General features: G+C 38.5%; 2 protein-coding genes across 16 annotated transcripts in view; both read right to left on the bottom strand.

Moving 5' to 3' along the window:
• Positions 1-23,647, bottom strand: part of LOC123871224 — a 69,411-nt gene that overhangs the window by 17,420 nt on the left and 28,344 nt on the right. For 3 of the 15 annotated variants that reach the window (XM_045914880.1, XM_045914882.1, XM_045914881.1), the window contains 8 exons: positions 12,170-12,350; positions 10,098-10,238; positions 9,226-9,684; positions 7,452-7,582; positions 6,631-6,851; positions 5,835-6,004; positions 4,478-4,632; positions 1,872-3,332 (listed from right to left, as the gene is read on the bottom strand). In XM_045914880.1, the coding sequence (XP_045770836.1) occupies positions 1,872-3,332; positions 4,478-4,632; positions 5,835-6,004; positions 6,631-6,851; positions 7,452-7,582; positions 9,226-9,684; positions 10,098-10,238; positions 12,170-12,350 (2,919 nt within the window). The remainder of the gene's footprint in view (positions 1-1,871; positions 3,333-4,477; positions 4,633-5,834; positions 6,005-6,630; positions 6,852-7,451; positions 7,583-9,225; positions 9,685-10,097; positions 10,239-12,169; positions 12,351-23,647) is intronic. The other 12 variants (XM_045914890.1, XM_045914893.1, XM_045914889.1 and 9 more) reach the window with 12 other exon arrangements.
• LOC123871244 (uncharacterized protein C1orf198 homolog) overlaps positions 8,942-23,647 on the bottom strand; it is a 504,106-nt gene continuing 489,400 nt past the window's right edge. The window contains exon 5 of the mRNA XM_045914937.1: positions 8,942-9,026. The gene's annotated coding sequence lies outside the window, so the exon portion shown is untranslated. The remainder of the gene's footprint in view (positions 9,027-23,647) is intronic.

The raw sequence follows: 23,647 nt of genomic DNA, 5'->3' as shown, positions 1-23,647 counted from the left end.
ATCTCAGGCTGCTGGTTTCCTCACAATGTTTCCTTCACCCTTCCTTCACCGTTAAAACAAATGACAGTTTAATTGCTTAAAACGCAAGCAAATAATAGTTTAAAATTGCCTAAAACGCACATGATTCGACGGGTTTGAATCCCGGGCCCTTGTCTTAACTACTAGGCTTTCACCTCTTAAGCACTGAATCCTAGTATGCCTATATAATACTAGATGATGTAAATCCCGTGGGAACTCTTTGCTTTTCCGGGATAAAAAGTAGCCTATGTTCCGTCCCCGGGATGTGAACTAACTCTGTACCTTTCGTTAAAATCGGTTCAGCGGTTGAGCCGTGAAAACGTAGCAGACAGACAGACAGGCACACTTTCGCATTTATAATATTAGTATTAATTTGGTTACAAAGGCACATTAATGTTGTTTTGGTGTCACTTTCTGTACATTGAACGTATCTTCTACCGAGAAGAAACAGGCAAAAGTTAGGCTCCTAAATAACTAGATAAACAAATATTTGTAGCAGTTGCCATAAATTCGTTACCTACATCTGAACACTAAGACGGCACGAAACCGGTGCTTACGAAACCTACGTATGTATATTAACATGACATTTGATGTTTTAACTTTTAACCGACTCGACGAAATGGTGTTGCAATCACAAAATTCCTTACACCAATCAATAGTAAGGTTACATCTGCATATTGTGTACTTGGTAGAGCTTGATGCGTTATAAGCGCCATGAGTTAGCCTACATGAAATATATAATATCATATTTTCTAGAAAACAGCTGATAACTTTCAAACGGCTGAACCGATTTTTTTGGATTATAGCTAAGAACACTCGATCAAGCCACCTTTCAAACAAAAAGAACTAAATTAAAATCGGTTCATTAGCTTAGGAGCTACGATGCCACAGACAGATACACAGATACATACGTCAAACTCATAACACCCCTCTTTTTGGGTCGGGCGTTAAAAAAGTCCCCAACTGTGACATAAGTGTGACACGTTGGAAACCCACAGTAGGAGTACATCGGTGTGCTGAAGACGTTTCTAGCGCAAATTGCAGATTTTGCAATAAACTGCGAACGTCGTACATTTTTATCAATATTTCTATTCGTCCTGTCACGTTTTAAGATGAGTCAGCCATATTTGGCTATTTTGCCCTTGATTGGTTTAATGCAAAAATCATCGATTATATTAATTCGATTTATTGATACAGTCGATTGTGTGCCATAATCGAGCGAATAATAATAAAAATTTGCATCAAATTAACAAATATCTATTGAGAAATAAATTGCATACGAATAAAATAAAATGCGTCATCAAATTTTAAGTTTAATAGGTAAAGGATTGCTTATTTATACTAGTTTTATTGGAACCTAAATGTATTCATTAGTTGATAGTTTCTTATACAATTATTGCTGTTTAAAACTGAAGCCTAACTGAAACTGTAAAGGCTTGATCTGAAATATAAAGGTCTTCGGTTTATCTAAAGACATTTAAACCGAAAACACGTTCTTAATTTCAAAACACACCAGTTGGATTCATGTCGTACCTAGTACCTAAAAGATTAAAAAAAAAGTCTTTGGCTTCGAAAATTCTTGGAATTAAGGTCAGGTTCAATAAGAACAGTCTTTGCCTTACGTAGACAAATTAGCTACTTAGGAATTAATAATTATACCTAAAGTGCTTTTTAAAATCTTCAATAACTAGGCTTAAAAATAATCCTTTTAATGGAGACCTGATAATAAAATTTGAAACAAAGAAAAAAAATTATAGCAGGAGTATTATGGAAGCAACAGCCGTTAGGGAGGGAATATGGGAAGGAATATAATAGGGAAGGGTATAAGTAATTTATAAAAAATTGCTACTTACATTCAAAACTCCACATTTTCCGCTTCCACCGGTGTACCGAGTGAGGAACACTCTGTTCACAGACTCTCCATAGTCATTTTCAACTCCGTAACCTTGTCCCTGGCTCACGAGCTGGCCTTGCCCTTGGGTCACAATTTGCCCAACTCCTTGACGAATGGCCTGACCGAATCCTTGTGATGTGATCACTCCACCACCTTGGCTCACATATTGGCCTTGTCCTTGGCGAATTCCTTGTCCGAAGCCTTGGGACACTAGTGCACCTTGACCTTGGGTCTCATATTGGCCTTGTCCTGTTTGGACTCCCGTGCCAAATCCTTGGGAAACAAGCTCGCCCTGTCCTTGTATGGCACCTTGTCCGAAACCTTGGGATACTCCTAGCCCTGAGCCTTGAGAGACGCCTAGTCCTGAGCCTTGTAATACGCCTTGTCCAAAGCCTTGGGATACTCCAAGTCCTGATCCTTGTGATACACCTAGCCCTGAGCCTTGTGATACACCTTGTCCAAAGCCTTGGGATACTCCAAGTCCTGATCCTTGTGATACACCTAGCCCTGAGCCTTGTGATACGCCTTGTCCAAAGCCTTGGGATACTCCAAGTCCTGATCCTTGTGATACACCTAGCCCTGAGCCTTGTGATACGCCTAGTCCTGATCCTTGTGATACACCTAGTCCTGAGCCTTGTGATACGCCTAGTCCTGATCCTTGTGATACACCTAGTCCTGAGCCTTGAGATACGCCTTGGCCGAATCCTTGAGATACGCCTAGTCCAGCGCCTTGGCTAACAACTTCTCCAGCTCCTTGGGAAACGAAAGCACCTTGCCCCTGGCGAATGCCTGTGCCAACTCCTTGTGAAACAAAAGCACCTTGCCCCTGGCGAATGCCTGTGCCAACTCCTTGTGAAACGTAAGCACCTTCGCCTTGACGGACGCCTTGGCCAACTCCTTGTGAAACGTAAGCTCCTTCGCCTTGACGAACTCCCTGTCCCACTCCTTGAGAGACATATGCCCCTTGACCTTGGCGTACACCTTGGCCAACACCTTGAGAGACATATGCTCCTTGACCTTGGCGTACACCTTGGCCAACACCTTGGGAAACGAATGCTCCTTGGCCTTGACCGACTAGACTTCCTTCACCCTTACTGACTAGACCTCCCACACCCTGTGACACAATAGCTCCTTGGCCTTGGCGTACTCCTTGTCCGACTCCTTGACTCACAAGTGTTCCAGTGCCTTGGGATACATATTGCCCTTCACCTTGGGACACTAACACGCCTTGTCCTTGAGCTCCATATTGACCCTGTCCAGCGATCACTCCTAACCCTTGTCCTTGAGTCACACCTAAGCCTTGTCCTTGAGTCACACCTAAGCCTTGTCCCTGAGTCACACCAAAGCCTTGACCTGTGGTCACGCCAAATCCTGCTCCTTGGGTCACACCAACGCCTTTTTGTCCGACACCGTATTGACCCTGTGGACAATGAAATATTTCACCTTTAATATATTTGTATAAGGAAAACTTTTCATCTAACTGTGATGTGTGAAGTGCTGAAAAAATTTTTTAATCACATTGCATTGTAGGTACTCCGGGTAGCATTAATTTTAAGCAATAATTGATCTACTTTAAATAATACATTTAAATTTAAAATGACTGAATTAATCCTAATTGATCATGTTTGTTTTGTAAAGTAGGCAAATCAATTTAAAAGGCATTAATCATTTATATAGTCTAGTTATTTTAATATTAAGTATTTTATAATCGTTATCTTAATATTTATTAAGCTCTACTAAAACTAATTGACGATTTCCGTTATTTAAAATTCAAAAAGGATTTTGCTATGTTTTATGACAACACACGGTAATTTGCCTGATTTTTTCACCATAAAACTAATCTAGGTTTTTTTTTTCAAAAAAAGTTGCAACAAAACTTAAATAACTAAATAAAATTACTGGAAAATTATTTAATTACGATTCAACAGTTTAATAGTTTAAGGGTGGGCTGAAATCCGGATAGTCCTAGATTGGAGCCGTAGACCTTACAATATTTTTCGCTTCCGCTTCAAACTCAAAATTAAAATATGAAGTACCTAAGTGCAGTGCGTAAACTAACCCATACAAACTAAAAAAAACGCACACAATTTATTAATGTTTTACTGGTGCATAAAATATAATTTATATATTTAAATTAAATGTATCTACTTAAAACTTAATAGGCCAGACACCATTAATTAACATGTTAAATAGAGCGTGCCGATTTTTATATTATTATGTTTATAATATGTTACTCAAAATTGATGTAACTCAGACAATTTATGTCTGCGGAATGTTTTATATAATTTATATACTTTTTATTTGAATATTTGAAACATCCATTAACAAAATTCATTTAATTAATGTAGGTACCTAATCAATCTTAATTTTAATCTCGTATATAAACAGCTTTTGATACTTATGATTTTTAAGTATAGAAAATAATGAATTAGATAATAAGCATTTTAAATTATTTTTTGTGTAATTTAGCAAACTATGTATATTTTTAGCGATTCATAAAAAAAATACATTTGGAATTCAAAAGTAACAATCTTATCAGCTATTGCCAAAAAAAAAGGAACATACCTGGCCAGTAACTCCGTATTGCCCTGTTCCGACAACACCAATTTGCCCCACTCCAACCTGGCCGTATTGCCCTTTACCCTGCGACACGAGAGTTCCCTGTCCCCTTTGCCCATTGGCGAAGGCTGAGTTCACTTGAGATCCTGATCCGATTTGACCTGTGTGACAATTTTTTAGTGTTAGATTATTTCACAAGAATTAATATTATTAGGTACGGACTACGGTCTACATTTTAAAAGGTCATAATGTACACATTTGGATTTAAAGTAAAGCTGTTTATCTAACCATGTTATATCAAAGAAATGCGTTTGCAGACGTAAATCTGTACGCACGGAATTTATGTGAAGTTTTCGTAAAGATGACGTTTTATTGCAATTCGAGTACCTGCTGAACAATTTAAAAAGTTTACAGGCTACTGTGCAATATAGATGTGCGATCATTTTAGGATGTTGGTTACACGTATTATTCGTACAAGCAATCAGCGACGCGCAGTGACAATTATTATGTATACACAATATTCTATTATTGTATTGTATTCACAAAATCCATGATTATTTACTTTATGGAATCACTGTACAAAAATAAAGCAATGCCATTAGAAATACGTTACTTCATGGATAGACGATGACGCGTTTGGAATGCTTGAATACGAATATCAATGGAAAATATTTTCTTACAAGACGTTTCCATGAATATTTGATTAAGAAAACAATTTGGTAACAAATCAAGACATTAATTTAACTACGGAATGTTAGTTCCTTTTTATTGATGCAAATCAATCTTGAATCATTTACAGTCTATAAAACAATAAAAAATGTAAATAGCTACTAAGCATTAAAAGGTCAAATTATCGATATTATATCAAAATGTCTCTATATTTTATACATTTTTTACAGAATAAAGGAAAACATATTACTGTATTTCATTTATTTGTTTGCATTCCATGCAGGTACCTACATACATAATATTATGATGTTAATAGGGACATGAAAAAACAAAAATCAACAATGACAATTCACCCGGCTAATTTGTTAAACTCATGTTAAACTGTATAGAAATAGGTCATTATTACGAAACTTATATTATAGTTATCAAAATTATTTAAGTTTTATGTTAAGTTGTACTTATCTATTTATATGCATAGAATTGGAACGATAAAAAATTCAGACAGATGTAAGGCAGTAAAATTTTCCTTATCAATATATTTTAAGTTGTATTCTCTCGCCATTTTTAACGCGTGCCAGAAAATCTATTGATGTACCAAATGTAGATAGTTCTATCAACTCCAGTGGTAAAAGCTGCAAAACAGTTGAAAGAAAAATCGCTAATGTGATCGAAAAGTTAAAAAAAATCATCTCACCTCCTCCGACAATTCCGACTTGGCCCCTGTTCCCCTGGCCGTATTGACCCTGACCGCCGACGCCGAATTGCCCCTGACCCCCGAGTCCAAACTGACCCTTCGCGGGGAAGGGGGTAACTGGAGTCACTGGGGTTACGGCAGGTCTGTAGGTGACTGGTACCGTGGGTGTGCTGTGGACAAAACGTTATCATAAAGCGAGCTGCAATTTGGCAAATGTAAAAAAACTTTAGTTGAATAGAAAATATAGCCAACCCGCTGGGTTTTAATTTATATGTAAGGGTTAATTTAATAAGTGTTTAACGGTTTTTATTTAAAATTCCACTACCTAATAGATAGAGAGACGAAAGGCTGTACTTATTATAAGTTTATCTGAGTAAGAGGAGTGTAGATAACACGCAATTGATTGATAGTTGATAGTCTCTCGGAGAACGCAGAGTGAGTCGGCATGTTTGTGTGTTTTTGGGGTTCCTTAGGTATCTCCAGAGAACCGGCCAAGTGCGAGTCAGACTCGCACACTGAGGGTTTCCCTTTTTCCTTTTGAGGTACGGAGCCCTAAAAAGGATCCCTTATAGCATCGTTTCTTTGTCAGTCGTGTCAAGACCCTTCAAAGGAATCAAAACGTTCAGGCTACTTCAGGGTGATATTTAATTCCCTAAAACGCACGTAACTCCGAAAAGTTAGCGGTAGGTACCTATTTATACGTGCCTGGGATCAAACCCGCGATCTCACGAATACGAGGCGGGCTTAACGACTAGGCTATCATGGCTTTTGGAAATACCCTATTGAAAATACTTACATGAAGTTGTTAAGAAGAACCGATCCGGTGACGGGAGGTCGGACAGTGACAGTGGGGCGGACGTTGTTAGGGCTGACTTTGCTGTCTGGCACGTATTTGCCGTCGTTGCCGCCGAACACGCCGGGCACCCATTGGCCGAGCTGGTTGACTGGCCAGGGGTCTGTGTAGTAGGGGTCTCTGCAGCACTTGCCTATGATACCGGACGCTACGTCTTTACAGTCCTGTAGAACAACCAAATTATTAAACAAGTACTTAACTTTAAAAAGAATACAAAACCCGACTGCCTTTTGCACGGCTTAAGGTCTGGTTCTTTTAAAGGGCAAATAATTGAAGAATTTTTTAAAATTGCCTAATGGCGCCATACTGAATTTTTTCAAAAAAAAATGGCTATTGTCTCTCAGGATAATGTAAGGATTCTAACGATACCCCATACATCTAAATATGTTCAGACATTTAGAAGTTATGGTGGAATAAAGAAGTTCACATACATACAATGGACCCCGAAAACATTACATTCCTTGTTTTGGGCAGTAGTGTAACAAGTAATTTAAAAATTAAAAAAAAATCCTAGACTGCGATTTGGACTGCACTTTTTTCAGCCCGCGCAGACTAAAGCACATAAAAACCACTATTTTGATTTTTTAAGAATGTATGTTCCCACATTCGCGTCATCAAGACAAATCTGATGACGTAACATTTATCAGTTTATATCAAAAAAATCAGTAGAACCCTTAAGTAGTTAAGAGCGGACATACATACAGATAAAACAAATAACCCTGCTTTTGTGCTTCGCTGCAGTCGGGTAGGATGATCATACTCACAGTAAGAGGCACTCTGTAAGCGTCTTGGTCCCTGGTAAGGTAGACTGTGGTGTTGGAGATGACTCCTTCCGCGGTACAGTACTCGATGGGTGTGCATTTGAGAGCGGCGGCGCAGCCAGAGGGGACGTCGCCTGTTTTGAACAAGTTTATAAGTAAGTATGGAGAAAAGAGCCTCGATAGCTCAACGGTTAAGGAGCGGACTGAATTCCGAAAGGTCGGCGGTTCAAATCCCACTTCACACTTAACCTTCACTTGTCGGGGGTGTTATAAATTTTTTATTTACACTTGTTTATGTAAAGGTATCAGAAGGGATAAATCCGTGTGAAACTTGAAAACAGTAGGTATAATTGTAATCATACCAGGATCCATTTATTAAAGCCAAGCTAATGAGCTTTGCTATTATAAATATTCTGCAATTTACGTAAACATCGCGATAAATTAAAAAAAATATAATGACTACCTGAATGTTATCATAGTTAGCCGTGGTTCACATAGGCGTTTACTAACGCGCGTTAAAATATCGTCGAACGACATCAAAACTACTCATACCTATAATCGCTGATTGTTGAAAATACATCACTGTGATAAAGATCGTATTTCTGCTGTGGTTTAAGATTTTATTCAAATATTTTGTGTCTTGAAAAAACCACAGTTAATGGATTTTAATGCTGCATAGAGTAGAAGCATGAAACTCAGATCAGAAGGAAGATCGTTCAGCAAGCGTTTAAAAAACCGAAAATCCAACTTACTAACACTTACAAACAAACTTGATTATTGTATTTGTTTTTTATTTTGCACCAGTAAGTTGTAACAATAAAGAGAAAAGAAAGAAAAAGAGGACAGGGAAGCACTTTTCTCTATAAGAGATCTCTACCAGTGAGTGAGTGACTGACAGTAATTTATAAGTGTAGTTTAGTAGGATTTATCGCAAACACGGCAGCATTTGCTTCAGTCTAGTCCTTTATTAACCCGCGTAGAAAAGCATCCGTGTGAACGTGGACTTATAGCTAGTAGATGCTAGGAAACAAACTTTTTTTTATCATGCATTTGTTATGTCTCGGATAAAAACTGGTTGCTGTTCACAACGTAATATTATAATTAAAACTTGACTTTTTACAAACGAACAAATTATGTTGTTAATCCAGTTCTTTAAATATATCTATTATTTATTTATTGGCCTGGACACCTGCTGACAGTGACACGGATGACCTCATAATATCAAAATAATAATTATTACTAATAAATAATAATTAAAAGAGCACTAGAATAACTTTCATTAGATTATTATTTGACATTTTCTATCAAGTATGTAGGTACTTATACTGATCCAAGATGCATAAAAGATACATAAAAAACAGGACTGAGAATTGAATGAAAGTGAGTAATGTTTTACATTACCTACCTGCCTACCTATAAACTGGATGTCCAAGCTAGTAGAAATACGATTTTACAAACTTATAAGTCTTATCCGAGACTAAAATTGATATCTAGGCAGATTTTCAATACAAAAACTGTCATTACCCCCAATTTATTCCTCGGTTAAACGTCACTCGACGTTGGGGAAATCGGCACTAACTCGTAGTACATAAGGTACTTTATCTGTTACACACATTTTGATTTGATTTGATTTTGTCTTATTTCCTAGAAAATAAGAGACGTCTGAAGTCATGGGATCTTGGTCGTTGACTATTTGGCATGCTGTGAGTAGCATCCCTATTTCAAACTCTAGTTTTAGCAGTCGCTAGAAAAAATCTAAATATTTGAATAAACTTACTTGGAATAAGAACTGGTACAGTGGTAGGCTTGAAGCGGCCGGGTCTGTTCTGGTCCAAAATCAACGATCCTTCGGAGTAAGGAGGCACTATGGTTTCTCTCTGAATCGTCTGCTCTCCAATCGGGGGTAGATACCCAGGGGCAGCGGTAGAGGTCACAGGGGGAAGGTAGGTGGGCTTAGCGGTTACGACAGGTCTTGGGGTAGGTACGAAGGTAGGGGTAGGCACGAAGGTAGGGGTAGGCAATACGGTAGAGCTTACAATGTTAGTTCCACTGTTAGTATTGTCTACGGGCGGTAGGTAGGGGATGCCAGGTTTGAGGACTGTGCCAACCGCGCCAGGTCTGAAAATGCCAGAGGCTTCGCTGCCAGCGGAGAGGGAGTCAATGCCAACGAAGTTTGATTGGCTCGTTGATTTGATTCCTGTGCCGAATCTTGTTACTGGGGCGACCGTTGAAATACCTAGACAAAATAAAAGCAATTATTATGACATCACAGTATATAATATTATAAAGGCGAAAGTTTGCGTGTATGTGTGTAGGTGTGTATGTTTGTTACTCTTTCACGCAAAAACTACTGGACGGGTTTGGCTCAAATATGGAATGAATATAGATTATACCCTAGAATTTAGGGTCTAGAATCTAGATTAACACATAGGCTTCTTTTCATCCCGTAAAAATAAAGAGTTCCTACGGGATTTTTAAAAACCTATATCCACGCGAACGAAGTCGCGGGTCGGTAGTATGAAATATTTGTGATAGGTTCGTGGTCCCACCACTAGTAAATTTTTTTTTCGATTGCTGTTATGTTTTAACTGTAGACGATGTAAAACACATTTTGGGGATGCTAAATTAGATTTTGGATTATGTAAGCACCTCGGTTCCCTCCGAAGGCAGCAGTCGATCCGTAGCCTTTAGCTGCAAGGCCTGTTGCTGAAGAGCCCAGAGTAGATGTTCCAGTGCCGAAGGTTGTTCCTTTACCGACGGAAGCTCCGAGGGTTGAACCGAATCCTGCACCTGTTAGGATAACATTATCATGAAACTTTGGACTTTCTTTTATATTTTTTTAAATATTATTATTGTAAATTGAATATGTACTTGAAAAGAGCAACCGCCGAGTTTCTTGCTGGTTCTTCTCGGTAGGAACGGCATTCCGAACCAGTGGTAGATTTTTTTGACGATTCACAAAGCACTTGTAAAAGTTTAATTGAATAAAAACATTTTGAGTTGAGTTGAATTTAGTGCAAAATTAACTGCTATAATCATCAGTACTTCAAGACAATGAATTCTTCAAAAAGTGCGTGTTGCTAGTGATGATATATGGATCCGAACTATAATAATATGGGCCTCATAAGAAAGCGCAGGATCGCTCGGGCGATGAAGAGAGCCATGAGTTTTTTACGTGATCAAATTAGAAAGGAGAAGATCCGTAGGTGAACCAGAGTAACCGACATAGCTCAGTTTTGAAGCTGAAATGGCAATGGGCAAGGCGTATAGTTAAAAAAAATTTTCGAGCGAAAAGTCGAGCGAGCATATTGAAACAAAATTAGAAATCCAAGAGTGAAGCTCGCCCGACTTCATACCTAGGCACATTACAAGTGTAGCTAAACAAAAGTTATTTTTTATTTACTTTTTAGTGTTTGTGGTTTTGAAGTCGGTTTTATTTTTCTTTTGATTTTTTTTTATTTCACAATATTTAGTGCCCCCACTGTACTATAATATGCTAAGCCCAGTTAAAACCCTACTGTTTACTAAGCTATTACACTGATCGCGAGCAATTTGCTCCTATCCATTGAGGAGTTCTGTTCTCCATCTCAGAAGATATTCATCAGATTTTCACCAAATTTATATGGGACCACCTGCACAGTATACCCTTTCAAACAAAAAAAAAAAATTCCAAATCGGTCCAGGGGTCTTTGAGTAATCGGGGAACATACATAAAAAATAAAAAATAAAAAAAAAAGATTCCGACGAATTGAGAACCTCCTCCTTTTTTGGAAGTCGGTTAAAAAATCCGGTAAACGTTGGGGTCCCAGGGTGCTAGATTAGAGACCTCGTGCCGAAAAGCGCAGTGTTGGAAGACTTCCCCACAGATGATATCAAATGAGTCGCAGGGAGCCGCTGGATTCAGGCGGCGTAAGACCGGGGCATGTGGGAGTCCCTACAGGATACAAATCTCCGAGTTTGTTGTGGGCTCTTCTTAGACCTGGGCGCATTGGAACCCTCGTAGCTTTAGTTTTAAGTTTACGTAACTAATTATCGCCACTAAATCAGCTTACAAATCTAACAAGCAGTACCTATCTATATACTAATAAATAAAATTGGAGTGTCTGTCTGTAATTTCGAAATAACTACCGCATATTAAGGTCATATGGTTATTTGAACGATTGAACGATACTATAACCGAATCACACGTTTTTAAAATTTCTGTCTGTCTGTCTGTCTGTCTGTTTGAAAAGGCTAATCTTGGGAGCGGCTGAACCGATTTTGACGGGATTTTCACAGTCAAGTAGAGAATTGACCAGGGAGTAACATAGGCTACTTTTTTAACCGACTTTCAAAAAGGGAGTTGTGTTTTTCGACCTATGTACACCGAAATCTCCGAGATTTCTGAACCGATTTGGGTCATTTCTTTTTTAATCGAAAGTTTGTATGTGTGTGTGTGTGTGTATGTTTGTTACTCCTTCACGCAAAAACTACCGGACGGTTTTGGCTGAAATTCGGAATGGAGATAGATAATATCCTGGATTAGCACATAGGCTACTTTTTATCCCGGAAAACCAAAGAGTTCCCACGGGATTTCGAAAAACCTAAATCCACGCGGACGAAGTCGCGGGCATCAGCTAGTTTTGAATTAATGATTTTAAGTTTTGAGGTTGAGTTTTGATACCTATGTCAAGCAATGGACGTTTATCATATGATATTAAGTTTAAATTCAGTGTACTCACCAAAACCGCTTTGAGTTGTGCCCTTTGCAAAGTTCGATTGGGCTCCATAGGAAGATCCTTTCTGGGCGTTAAAGGCGTTGACTCCTTGGGCGGCGAACCCGGATCCTACTCCGAGGTTGGTAGCCAGGGCGGCTACCTCAATTTTGCAGCACACCTCGGTTAGGAGGTTGCAGTATTGTTTCTGTAACAAAAGAAATTTCTTTTAACTTCCGTTTCATGGGATTTAATAAGTTTAAAAAATTAACTAAATTATGCTTCTGAAAAAGTATATTACACAATCGACGATTATGTAAATGATACAAGGGTAAATTAAAAATTTATAACACCCCTGACAAGTGAAGGTTACAGTAACTAGAAAACAGCTGATAACTTTCAAACGGCTGAACCGATTTTCTTGGATTATAGCTAAGAACAATCTCGATCAAGCCACCTTTCAAACAAAAAAAAACTAAATTAAAATCGGTTCATTAGTTTAGGAGCTACGATGCCACAGACAGATACACAGATACACACGTCAAACTTATAACACCCCTCTTTTTGGGTCGGGGGTTATAAAGAGCGTGGGTTTGATTTGCAGCTCACTCGCACAGCAATGCGCGGAATTGCAATCGCTTTACATTTCATAATGTTGTAAATCTAATCCTTGGAACGAGCAACCGCCGAGTTTCTTGCTGGTTCTTTTCGGTAGGAAGTCTATAAGTAGGGAAAGTACCTACATGGATCTGGAAAATCCACTTATTATGTGCTAACATGCAAAAGTTATGAATAAAATCTTTGCAAACGCGAGTAAAGAATGATGTCTGACTAACGATAAATGCTAACTGTACATTATGAAGATCTACTCGTCGACTACTTCAATTAAATTAATACCTATAGAACTGAATATTTACTTATAGAATACGCAAATAAAAATCGTGTATTATGAAGCTGTCGAAATTGTATGACGGTGGACATCAAGTTGTTAGCAAAAATGAGTTGTACCTATAGTACGCGACAGGTCGAGATGGCAATCGAGGTGAAAACGCCCCACACACCCGCACAGCCCCCGCGTTAACCTGATGCGGGCGAGCGCGGGTGACGTGCGGGTGTGCGGGGCCCGCCTCATACCCCGATTGCCATCTCGACCTGTCGTGAACTACCTAGTCGCAAAAATTTTTGTTTGGAGTGACCCGTACTGGGTATTAGGTACTACTTACATGGAGGTCGTTAATTAAGGTGATGAAACATACCAGTGATTGACTAAACAGGTAATCGAACTCAAGGCGAGGCGCCTCTTCTTTCTATGATAATATCTACTGAATTAGACAAAAACAAGTAATTATAATGCCCTCCTGACCCAATTTCGACCACGGCGGCCATTCTCCATGGAGATTAGCCAACTGCGCGGGAGATGTTATAGTGCACAGGCATCGTGCGCAATCACTGGTGCACTCTCTAAATTCTCTCACTCTCATAGCCCGATGGAACGGAAATCTGACACAACCGGAGAGAGATCACGCGCAAGGCCGACGGCTTTACATGCTCTCCGAGGCACGGAGGTGCAACACCGCCAACTTTCGGGCTAGTAGCTATAAATTTCTTAACAGAAAAATCTAATACCTAACAAACTGTTTGACCCAACCCGGGAATCAAACCTAGGACCTCATTATCTGCACGAGACCAGCGTGCAGAGACTAACAAATAATCCCGGACATTTACTAAACTTCAGCAAAATCCATCTTCGTTCAAAAGCTGTCTCGTTATTTACTGACCTATACAAATACCAATGACATATATCACTACCCATATTATAAATTCGACAGTGTGTTTGTTTGTTGGTTAGTTCTTCGATCATGACGCAACGGAGCAACGGTTCGGTTTTTGCATGGGCATAGTTAAAGAGCTGTAGAGTGACATAGGTTACTTTCTATTCCGGTAAATCAAACAGTTCCCACGGGATTTTTAAAACCTAAATCCACGCGAACCAAGTTGTGGGCATCAGCTAGTATTTCAAAAATCATCTAGTCTCAAAGAATAGTCACTGCTATTAAAATATCAAAGAATGTCAACTTTGGGGGAAGGTGTACAATACTCCTAGACATATAAGGATAGAAAGACAGAAAAAAAAATATTTTTTGAAAGTTGTGCTACATATTATTACCAGTTATACCTACGGGTTAGGTTAGCCCGACGCCTCTAATACTTGAGCATTAAAGTCAAAAGACCTCAAGCAGAAGAAGTGCCGGAATAAACTGTGTCATGTGTAGCACAAACCGAAAAAAATTTCAAAAGAAAAATAAAACCGACTTCAAAAACCAAAAACACTAAAAAGTAGAAAATAATTTTTGTTTAGCTACACATGTAATGTACCTAGGTATGAAGTCGAGCGAGCATATTAAAACAAAATTAGAAATCCAAGAGTGAAGCTCGCCCGACTTCATACCTAGGTACATTACATGTGTAGCTAAACAAAAATTATTTTCTACTTTTTAGTGTTTTTGGTTTTTGAAGTCGGTTTTATTTTTCTTTTGAAAATTTTTTATTTCACAATTTTTAGTGGCCCCACTGTACTATAATATGCTATGCCCAGTTAAAACCCTACTGTTTACTAAGCTATTACAGTGATCGCGAGCAATTTGCTCTTATCCATTGAGGAGTTCTGTTCTCCATCTCCGAAGATATTCATCAGATCTTCACCTAATTTATATGGGACCACCTGCACAGTATACCCTTTCAAACAAAAAAAAAAATTTCCAAATCGGTCCAGGGGTCTTTGAGTAATCGGGGAACATACATAAAAAATAAAAAAAAAAATAAAAAAAAAAGATCCCGACGAATTGAGAACCTCCTCCTTTTTTGGAAGTCGGTTAAAAAGTTCCCGACTCAGCATGGATGCTGTATGCCTTACATATTAAACAAGTGTAAATTAAAAATTTATAACACCTCTGACAAGTGAAGGTTACAGTAAAAACTAGAAAAGAGCTGATAACTTTCAAACGTCCCATCTTAGACCACATCATCACTTTCCATTAGGTGTGATTGTGGTCAAGCGCTTACCTATAATGAATAAAAAAAAGCGGCTGAACCAATTTTCTTGGATTATAGCTAAGAACGCTCTCGATCAAGCCACCTTTCAAAAAAAACTAAATTAAAATCGGCTACGATGCCACAGACAGATACACAGATACAGAGATACACAGATAGACAGATACACACGTCAAACTTAAAACACCCCTCTTTTTGGGTCGGGGGTTAAAAACATACAGCGCTGGTATTTTCAGCCGAAACCCCAGTTCGGGTGGCGCCACGGAATTCTACGTAAAATTACTGACATACATTAAAATAAACTTCGGCAAAATCCATCTTCGTTCAAAAGCTGTCTCGTTAAGTCCTGCTATTTACTGACCTATGCAAATATCGGCGACATACATACATTATAGCGCGATTAGTTAATTTATATTGACATACCCTTTGATTTCGTAGATAAATTCAATGAACGATAGATAAATCCATAAATGGCAGCCATTTATAGATCAAATAGGCCGCATGGGATTTGCATGTACTTTAATAAGTTGGTACATCCTTAATGTTAACAGGATGTTCAAAAACTAATAAAACCGATTTCTACTCCTAAAAATATCAGAAGTTATAAGAGTGGTTCTCATTTCATCATCATCATCTCATAGAAAAAGAAGAATATAAAGAAGTGAGCGAAGTTAGCAGGAGCTAAGAGGTGGAGATGGTCCATTGAAGAAGAGAAAAAAGAGTAGGACTCTCGTTGGACATTGTCAAGGCAGTAGCCAGAGACGAAAGACATGGAAAACAATTGTTGCAGCCCTAAATTCTACGAGGGAATAAAAAGAAGTTTATCATCTTCATGATTATTATTATCATTTATTATTATTCTTTTAGTAGGTAATTCTGTGAAATTCCTTATGTAATAAATACCCTGTCACTTCTGATAAACGGAATGACGATGTAGACACCTACTGAATATTATAATGAATGCAAATCCGGAAAACTGGGAACAGTCTGCGGTCCAAGCCGATAACAATCACACAGGCTTATGGTAATATTTGTGAAACAAACTGATAACGATTATTCTTACACTATGATGTTGGGGGTTATTACCTACTTTCTCTACAGTATTCTCTGCATAAATTCCTCATTTTTTAGGGTTCCGTACCTCAAAAGGAAAAACGGAACCCTTTTAGGATCACTTTGTTGTCTGCCTGTCTGTCAAAAAACCTATAGGATACTTCCCGTTGACCTAGAATCATGAAATTTGGCAGGTAGGTAGGTCTTATAGCCAAGTACAGGAATAAATCTGAAAACCGCAGATTTGTGGTTACATCATTAAAAAAAAAATGTGTTTCAATTTTCAAAATAAGATAACTATACCAAGTGGGGTATCATATCAAAGGGCTTTACCTGTACATTCTAAAACAGACTTTTATTTATTTTTATGTAATAGATTTTGATTTATCGTGCAAAATGTTGAAAAAAATACCCGAGTACGGAACCCTCAGTGCGCGTGTTTGACTCGCACTTGGCCGGTTTTTTTGAAGATAGAACCCCAATCCAATGAGGTTTTCTTGGAATAATAGCGCAGCGCGCTTCTAGCTACTTCCTTATAAATCTTGGGAATATTAAGGTAAGGTGGAATAATGGCAATAGGTACAGTCACAACGCTAGGTTTGAACCCTTCCATAGTCGCTTGTAATTGTGGGTGCGAACCTACTTTTTTGCTGACTGACTGACTGTACATAAAGTTTCATTTCCCCGTGGAACTTAGTTTCCCATGCCCTCTACATGAAAATCTTACTCTTTTAACAACAGTCTCTCCGTCAGTCGCTCCACAGATACAAATTACAAAGGTATATTGGTTCTTATTTGAATATAACCAATCAAACTTAATTTAATTTTATACACACGTTTGAGAAACGAATGTCTATGTCTATGGTTTGCCAGTTTTGCGTAAAAATAACCCGTTTTAAAGTTACACCTGTTTAAAGATTTGTATGCAAATTCTTAAGTCCGTGTAACTTTGAAACTGAATATTTTAACGAAAATTGGAAAATCACCGACGCACCTATGTATTAGTTCCTAGATAGAACGTATTTATAAATTTCATGGAGTTTGATTAGCTTTGGAGCGCCTTAAAAATACTGCCCTCTAAGGTCTGCCTCAAAGCCTCCTCCTTTAGGTGCTGTTTCGGTTAGTTAGCAAGTCACCTTTCACCAACACTCTATACTATCAGAACACAGCACTGTTTTCTTTCTCACATCGTAAAATATGTCCAACCATCGCCATCGCGTCAGAAGATCATTATTAGTTTTTATAATAATATATGCCAATCATTGATCTATACAGTAGGTATATATCAATAGGTATCATTATTAGAGATGGCAGTTTTAAAACTCAAGTGTGTATGTAAATTCGAAGATTGCAATACTAGACATTTGCCAACGGTTTTAAGATCATGTAAATCAGTCGTGACTTGGGGATTTTATCGGTGAAAGACGCACACACATAGTCTTGGCCTACATACCTACCGTTTGCAATCTTCGACCTAGCATTTAACCTATAATTAATATTTATACTTAATCCTTGGGACTCTCATTTTGCAAGTCAATGTTAAACCTTAAGGTCATAAGCGCTTCTCCATACAAACGTATTACGCAGATTATTTTATTGTATGTTGTAATAGATCTAGAACTAAGCCAATTACCGATTTATTTCTTCACTAGCTGATGCCCGCAGCTTCGCCCGCGTGGATTGGTCAGATCCCCTGCAGCATCAGGATTGAGGAGTTGGACTCCAAATTTTTTATGAAACAATGTCGCAAAGTTCCTCTATCGATTAAAAAAAAAATGACGCAAATCGGTTCAGAAATCTCGGAGATTTCGGTGTACATAGGTAGAAAAACACAACTCCCTTTTTGAAAGTCGGTTAAAAAAGTAGCCTATGTTACTCCCTGATAAATTCTCTACTTGTCGGTGAAAATCCCGTCAAAATCGGTTCAGCCGTTCCCAAGATTAGCCTTTTCAAACAGACAGACAGACAGACAGACAGACAGACAGACAAAAATTTTAAAAACGTGTGATTCGGTGTTGGTATCGTTCAAATAACAATATGAGCTTAATATGAGGTAGTTATTTCGAAACTACAGACAGACACTCCAATTTTATTTATTAGTATAGATTATTCATGCCCGACAACAATTAATATAGTAAAATTACATTAATTTTGAAAGTTACGATCCCTGAAACAACAAATTCATACGTAGATAAATAAACCATGTAAATACAATAATTTAAGCAGGTACGTAGGGTACTTAATAATAATTTCGAATGTGTAAGCTTTTTTAAAAAAAATTTGATTAGTTTTCAAAATGATAATTATATTTCGTTAATTATTATCATTCCCTTATCAAAAACATTTGCCTCTTTTCAACTGAAATCAGAATTTACAGATCACTCGTCCATTCATTTGTAGATAATACATTTATTATTTTTCTTTCCCACATTAATAGTTACATACAGTGTAAATGAAGAATTCTGCAGAATCGATTAAATCATTAATTATCCCGTTTTCATGATTCAATCAATGTTTTCCAAGCACTTAGCAAATTAAGTCGTAATTGACTGATTCTCTTTTTTGATTTATTTGCACTGAATTAAAACTTAATTAGGTATTTTTTTGTATACTTAGTTGGTACCTATGCAAGTAAATCCATTTGCATAATTATGCAGATCTCTGAGAATAGGTTTTTACCATATCTATAGTTTAAAATACCTAAATGCAAGCCATCGCTGCTGGGTTTAACCAAAACAAACCGGCCAAGAGTCAGACTCATGCACCGAGGGTTCTGTACTCGGGTATTTTTTCCGATATTTTGTACGATCCGGGAAGTTTCTTGAAAGACACGACGGACAGACAGACAGACAAAGTGATCCTATAAGGGTTCCGTTTTTCCTTTTGAGGTACGGAATCCTTAAAATGACTCATCACCGCGCTCGGCTCACTACCTCGGGTCAGATCTTCTCTCAGAATGAGAAGGGTTTAGCTCATAGTCCACCATGCTGGCCAAGTGTGAATTGGCAGACTTCAGACACCTTTTAGACCTTATTTACTTAATTATGGAGAACTTTCAAACATGCAGATTTCCTCACAAAGTTTTCCTTTACCGTTAAAGCATATAATTGCTTTAAATGCAGATATTTCCAAAAAGTTATAGGTTTCTAAATTGAACGTGCACCCTACGAATAAAAGGCATGACGTCATAACCACATTATTATTACCGTCTGTAACGATATTATTAAAACTTTCACTCATCTATAATGTTTCTCGGAGGAGGTTCACGAAAAGCTTACTTGGTAACCATTTTCATTTTTTTTGTGATGCTTTACTAGTTTTTGGCCGTGACGTCCACGGCACATGCCTATACAATTTATAGCCTAAGTTATTTCAGGATAGTGAAGCTTTCTACTGGTGAAAGAATTTTCAAAATCGGTTCGGTAGTTCCACAGATTAACCTTAAAAACAAACTTACAAACTTTACTTCTTTATACTCGTATTATAATAGTCTAGATGTAGATAATAAGTATAGATTTGTTAGGTAAGAGCTAAATTTTTAACCCCCGACCCAAAAAGAGGGGTGTTATAAGTTTGACGTGTGTATCTGAGTATCTGTAATCTGTGTATCTGTCTGTGGCATCGTAGCTCCTAAACTAATGAACTGATTTTAATTTAGTTTTTTTTTTGTTTGAAAGGTGGCTTGATCGAGAGTGTTCTTAGCTATACTTAATCTAAAAAAATCGTTTCAGCCGTTTGAAAGTTATCAGCTCTTTTCTAGTTACCTTCACTTGTCGGGGGTGTTATAAATTTTTAATTTACACTTGTAGGCTGTTTAATAGTGGTTTTGGGCTGAGAAAAATCAGATTTTCATTGTATTTTTTTGAAATAGTTGCTCTGACGGAATTGTAAATACTTTTATAACATGGGGCTATGTGCCTGTAGGTATAAACAGTCAACATAATCCTTCACGTGAGAGATAAAAGTTATTTTAAGATGCTAACTAGAATTATACAAACAATAATTATTTAAATTATACGCCGTGGGAATCCGTTCATTGTACATTGAATAATTTTCTTGAAACATTTTTTGTATGAGATTGATTGTGAATTAAGTCAGTTATTCGAGTTTTTGTTGTTCGTTAGTTACATAAGTACATGAACTTGCTAAGTAATTGTTTTAATGAGTCTCGTGTTTGATATCACTAGGTAAGGTTTAAAAATATTTTAAACTAGTTATTGTCAATATTTTATTGTTTGAAACGTACATAAATCCGAAAAGTTCTCAATCCATCCGGTCTAGCCTACCTACATAATATTATCATTCTATACTTATCTATACTAATAAATAAAATTGGAGTGTCTGTCTGTAATTTCGTAATAACTACAGCATATTAAGGTCATATGGTTATTTGAACGATACTATAACTGAATCACACGTTTTTAAAATTTTTGTCTGTCTGTCTGTCCGTCTGTCTGTCTGTCTGTCTGTTTGAAAAGGCTAATCTTCGGAACGGCTGAACCGATTTTGACGGGATTTTCACAGACAAGTAGAGAATTGACCAGGGAGTAACATAGGCTACTTTTTTAACCGACTGTCAAAAAGGAAGTTGTGTTTTTCTACCTATGTACACCGAAATCTCCGAGATTTCTGAACCGATTTGCGTTATTTCTTTTTTAATCGATAGAGGAACTTTGCGACATTGTTTCAGAAAAAATTTGGAGTCCAACTCCTCAATCCTGATGCTGCAGGGGATCTGACCAATCCATGCGGGCGAAGCTGCGGGCATCAGCTAGTAATAAATAAAATTGAAGTGTCTGTAGTGTATATCTGATGTCTATCTGTTTGAACGGGCTAATCTTTAGGACGGCTGAACCTATTTTGACGGGACCTTCATGGAAACATAGGCTACTTTTTAACTGACTTTCAAAAAAGGAGACTCTACCTATGTACTCCGAAATCTCCGAGATTTCTGAACCGATTTGCGTAATTTTTTTTAATCGGTACAGAAACTTTGCGACATTATCCCATAGAAAACTTTGGATTCCAACTCCTCAATCCTGATGCTGCAGGAGCCCTGACCACCAAAACTGATGGGATTTAGAAACTGTCGGTTATGCCTAAATTGATAAAGGGGTTTGGGTAACTTTGTATGGAGCAGTGGTGCCTTTTTTTTATGTTGCGGCCACTGATGGTATTAGTGTTATTTTATAGTGCTACTTTAAACATTGTAATGACAACAAATAATATTGCTCTAAGTGACATCGGGGCTGAGATATTTGAATTTGAAAAATTAAACTCGAACCATGAATACCGATTTCAAATTCACTTTCTAACTGAATAATATCTTTAAATATGTAGATATGACAATGAATAGGATCTATAAATATAAAATGATCTTATTTTGAGCTAAAAAGACCAAAGACTTGGAGGACAAAAGACATCAAACGAGCCTCAGAGAACCTCTGAATTCGCGTGGCGCAAGACCTTACCGTGTGGAAGTCCCTACAAGAACCTATATCAAGCAGTGACCTCTATTGGTTGATAATGATGATGATGATGATGATGAGAGCACGCAGTCCCTGTAATCTCTAGGCTATATACCTAAACAAAGTAAATTCTTCTCAAATTCAAATTCAAATTCAAATTCAAATTATTTTTATTCAATTAAACTTTTACAAGTGCTTTTGAATCGTCAAAATAATCTACCAAAGAATGATGGGACTGAATTCGGGACTTAAAACTTCGAGCATTTGCCCACCGTGCGCTGACCGTAGGTAGACGAACCCTGCGCTGTGATTGGCTGAGCTGTAAGCACGGTGCTCCTCCATTAGTATTTTGGGAGACGTTCTATGGACAGTTCTAAACCACTACACAAAAGCTTGTTAAAGATTTGGCTAGAGATCCCAGAGCCAAATTGACCCGACGCTACACCGAAAATGTCCCGGACGTCAGCCTTTATGAGATTAGTATGGCTCTCAAGCAACTCAAGAACAACAAGGCACCAGGTGATGACGGAATCACAGCAGAACTACTGAAAACGGATGGAAAAGCAGTACATAAAGTCTTTCAGCGTTTGTGTAATCCCGCCATTCACGTCGCCATAATGCCAGAGGCGTGGTACAGAAGCGTAGTGGTTCTATTCTTTAAAAAGGGAGATAAGGTATTGTTGAAGAATTATAGACCCATCTCGCTGCTGAGGTATGTCTGTAAGTTTGAAAGTCATCACGAATCGTCTCGCTCGTAGTTTTGATGACTGCCAGCCTACCGAACAAGCCGGATTCTGAATAGGCTTCAGTACAATAGATCACACCCACCCGATACGGCAGGTTATATAGAATGCAGGAAAGAATATATCGAACCATATTCTACTAGGCATCCTGTGTCTTGGCTAGGACCCCACCATGGGACCTGGACGCTATGACACTGGCTAGTATGTACTAGAGGAGGGTGGAGGCCCTTTACTGGAGGAACAACCGACTCCGATGGAAATATATGGGTGGCAGCGATTAGCTCAGACCAAGCTCTTCTTCTATTGGCAGAGCAGGCTCGAGTCACCCACAGCCGGTCACAAGACAATTGAGGTGATCCGTCCTATCCTTGAGGAGTGGGCGAAGAGGAAGCACGAAGCACTCACGTTCCACCTTGCACAGGTTCTTACGGGGCACGGGTGCTTTGGGAAATACCTGAGCAAGGTGGTGCGAAGAGAGCCCTGAGAGAATTGCCACCATTGTGGTAGTGCTTTAGACACAGCACAGTATACGCTGACAAAGTGCCCGGCATAGACGCCACGCCAATTGCTGGTGGCGCTTATGTCGTGGCTGAATCCATGGTGGACAGTGAGAGGGTTTAGAAAGCGATGGTCTCCTTTAGCGAGGAATTAATGACGCACAAGGAGGCAGCGGAGAGGATTAGAGAGGAAGCCGAGAACTCTTATTCCATGCGCTGCTGGAGAATCGGGCGCAGGAGAGCTGCGCATGAATGTTGCTTGCCCCCTTGAATAGGACCTACGGGTAATAGGCACGGGGAGTCTATTTCCCACGGGAGAGTAGGTTTTTGAGTTGGAAAACAAGCCCGTGTTTCCGGTGAGTCTTATACTGTGCGTTTGGGATCCCTTTTAGTCCCAGAGCGAGACTTGGGACACCAAAGTGGGTGCCGTTAGCTGGGTTGCAGTTGAATACGTTCATGTCCCTGTGCCCAGTAATAACGACCATGACGGAAAAACGTGGGGTATTAGTCGGTACCACCTCCCCGAGTGCGGTGGTATCCATGAGTATTTCCCTACGTAAAAGAAAAGGGTTATACAGAAGACTGAAGAGCATAATCGACCACTTTGCTTACCGTTTGTGGACTATGAGCCTTCAATTTGGTAGAAACTAGGGCTGTCTTAAGGTCGCTACAGAGACACCGAAACGGCTAATG

The sequence above is a fragment of the Maniola jurtina genome, chromosome 13 (assembly GCF_905333055.1).
Source record: "Maniola jurtina chromosome 13, ilManJurt1.1, whole genome shotgun sequence".
NCBI classification, from domain to species: domain Eukaryota; kingdom Metazoa; phylum Arthropoda; class Insecta; order Lepidoptera; family Nymphalidae; genus Maniola; species Maniola jurtina.
This window is presented reverse-complemented; position numbering and strand designations above follow the sequence as displayed.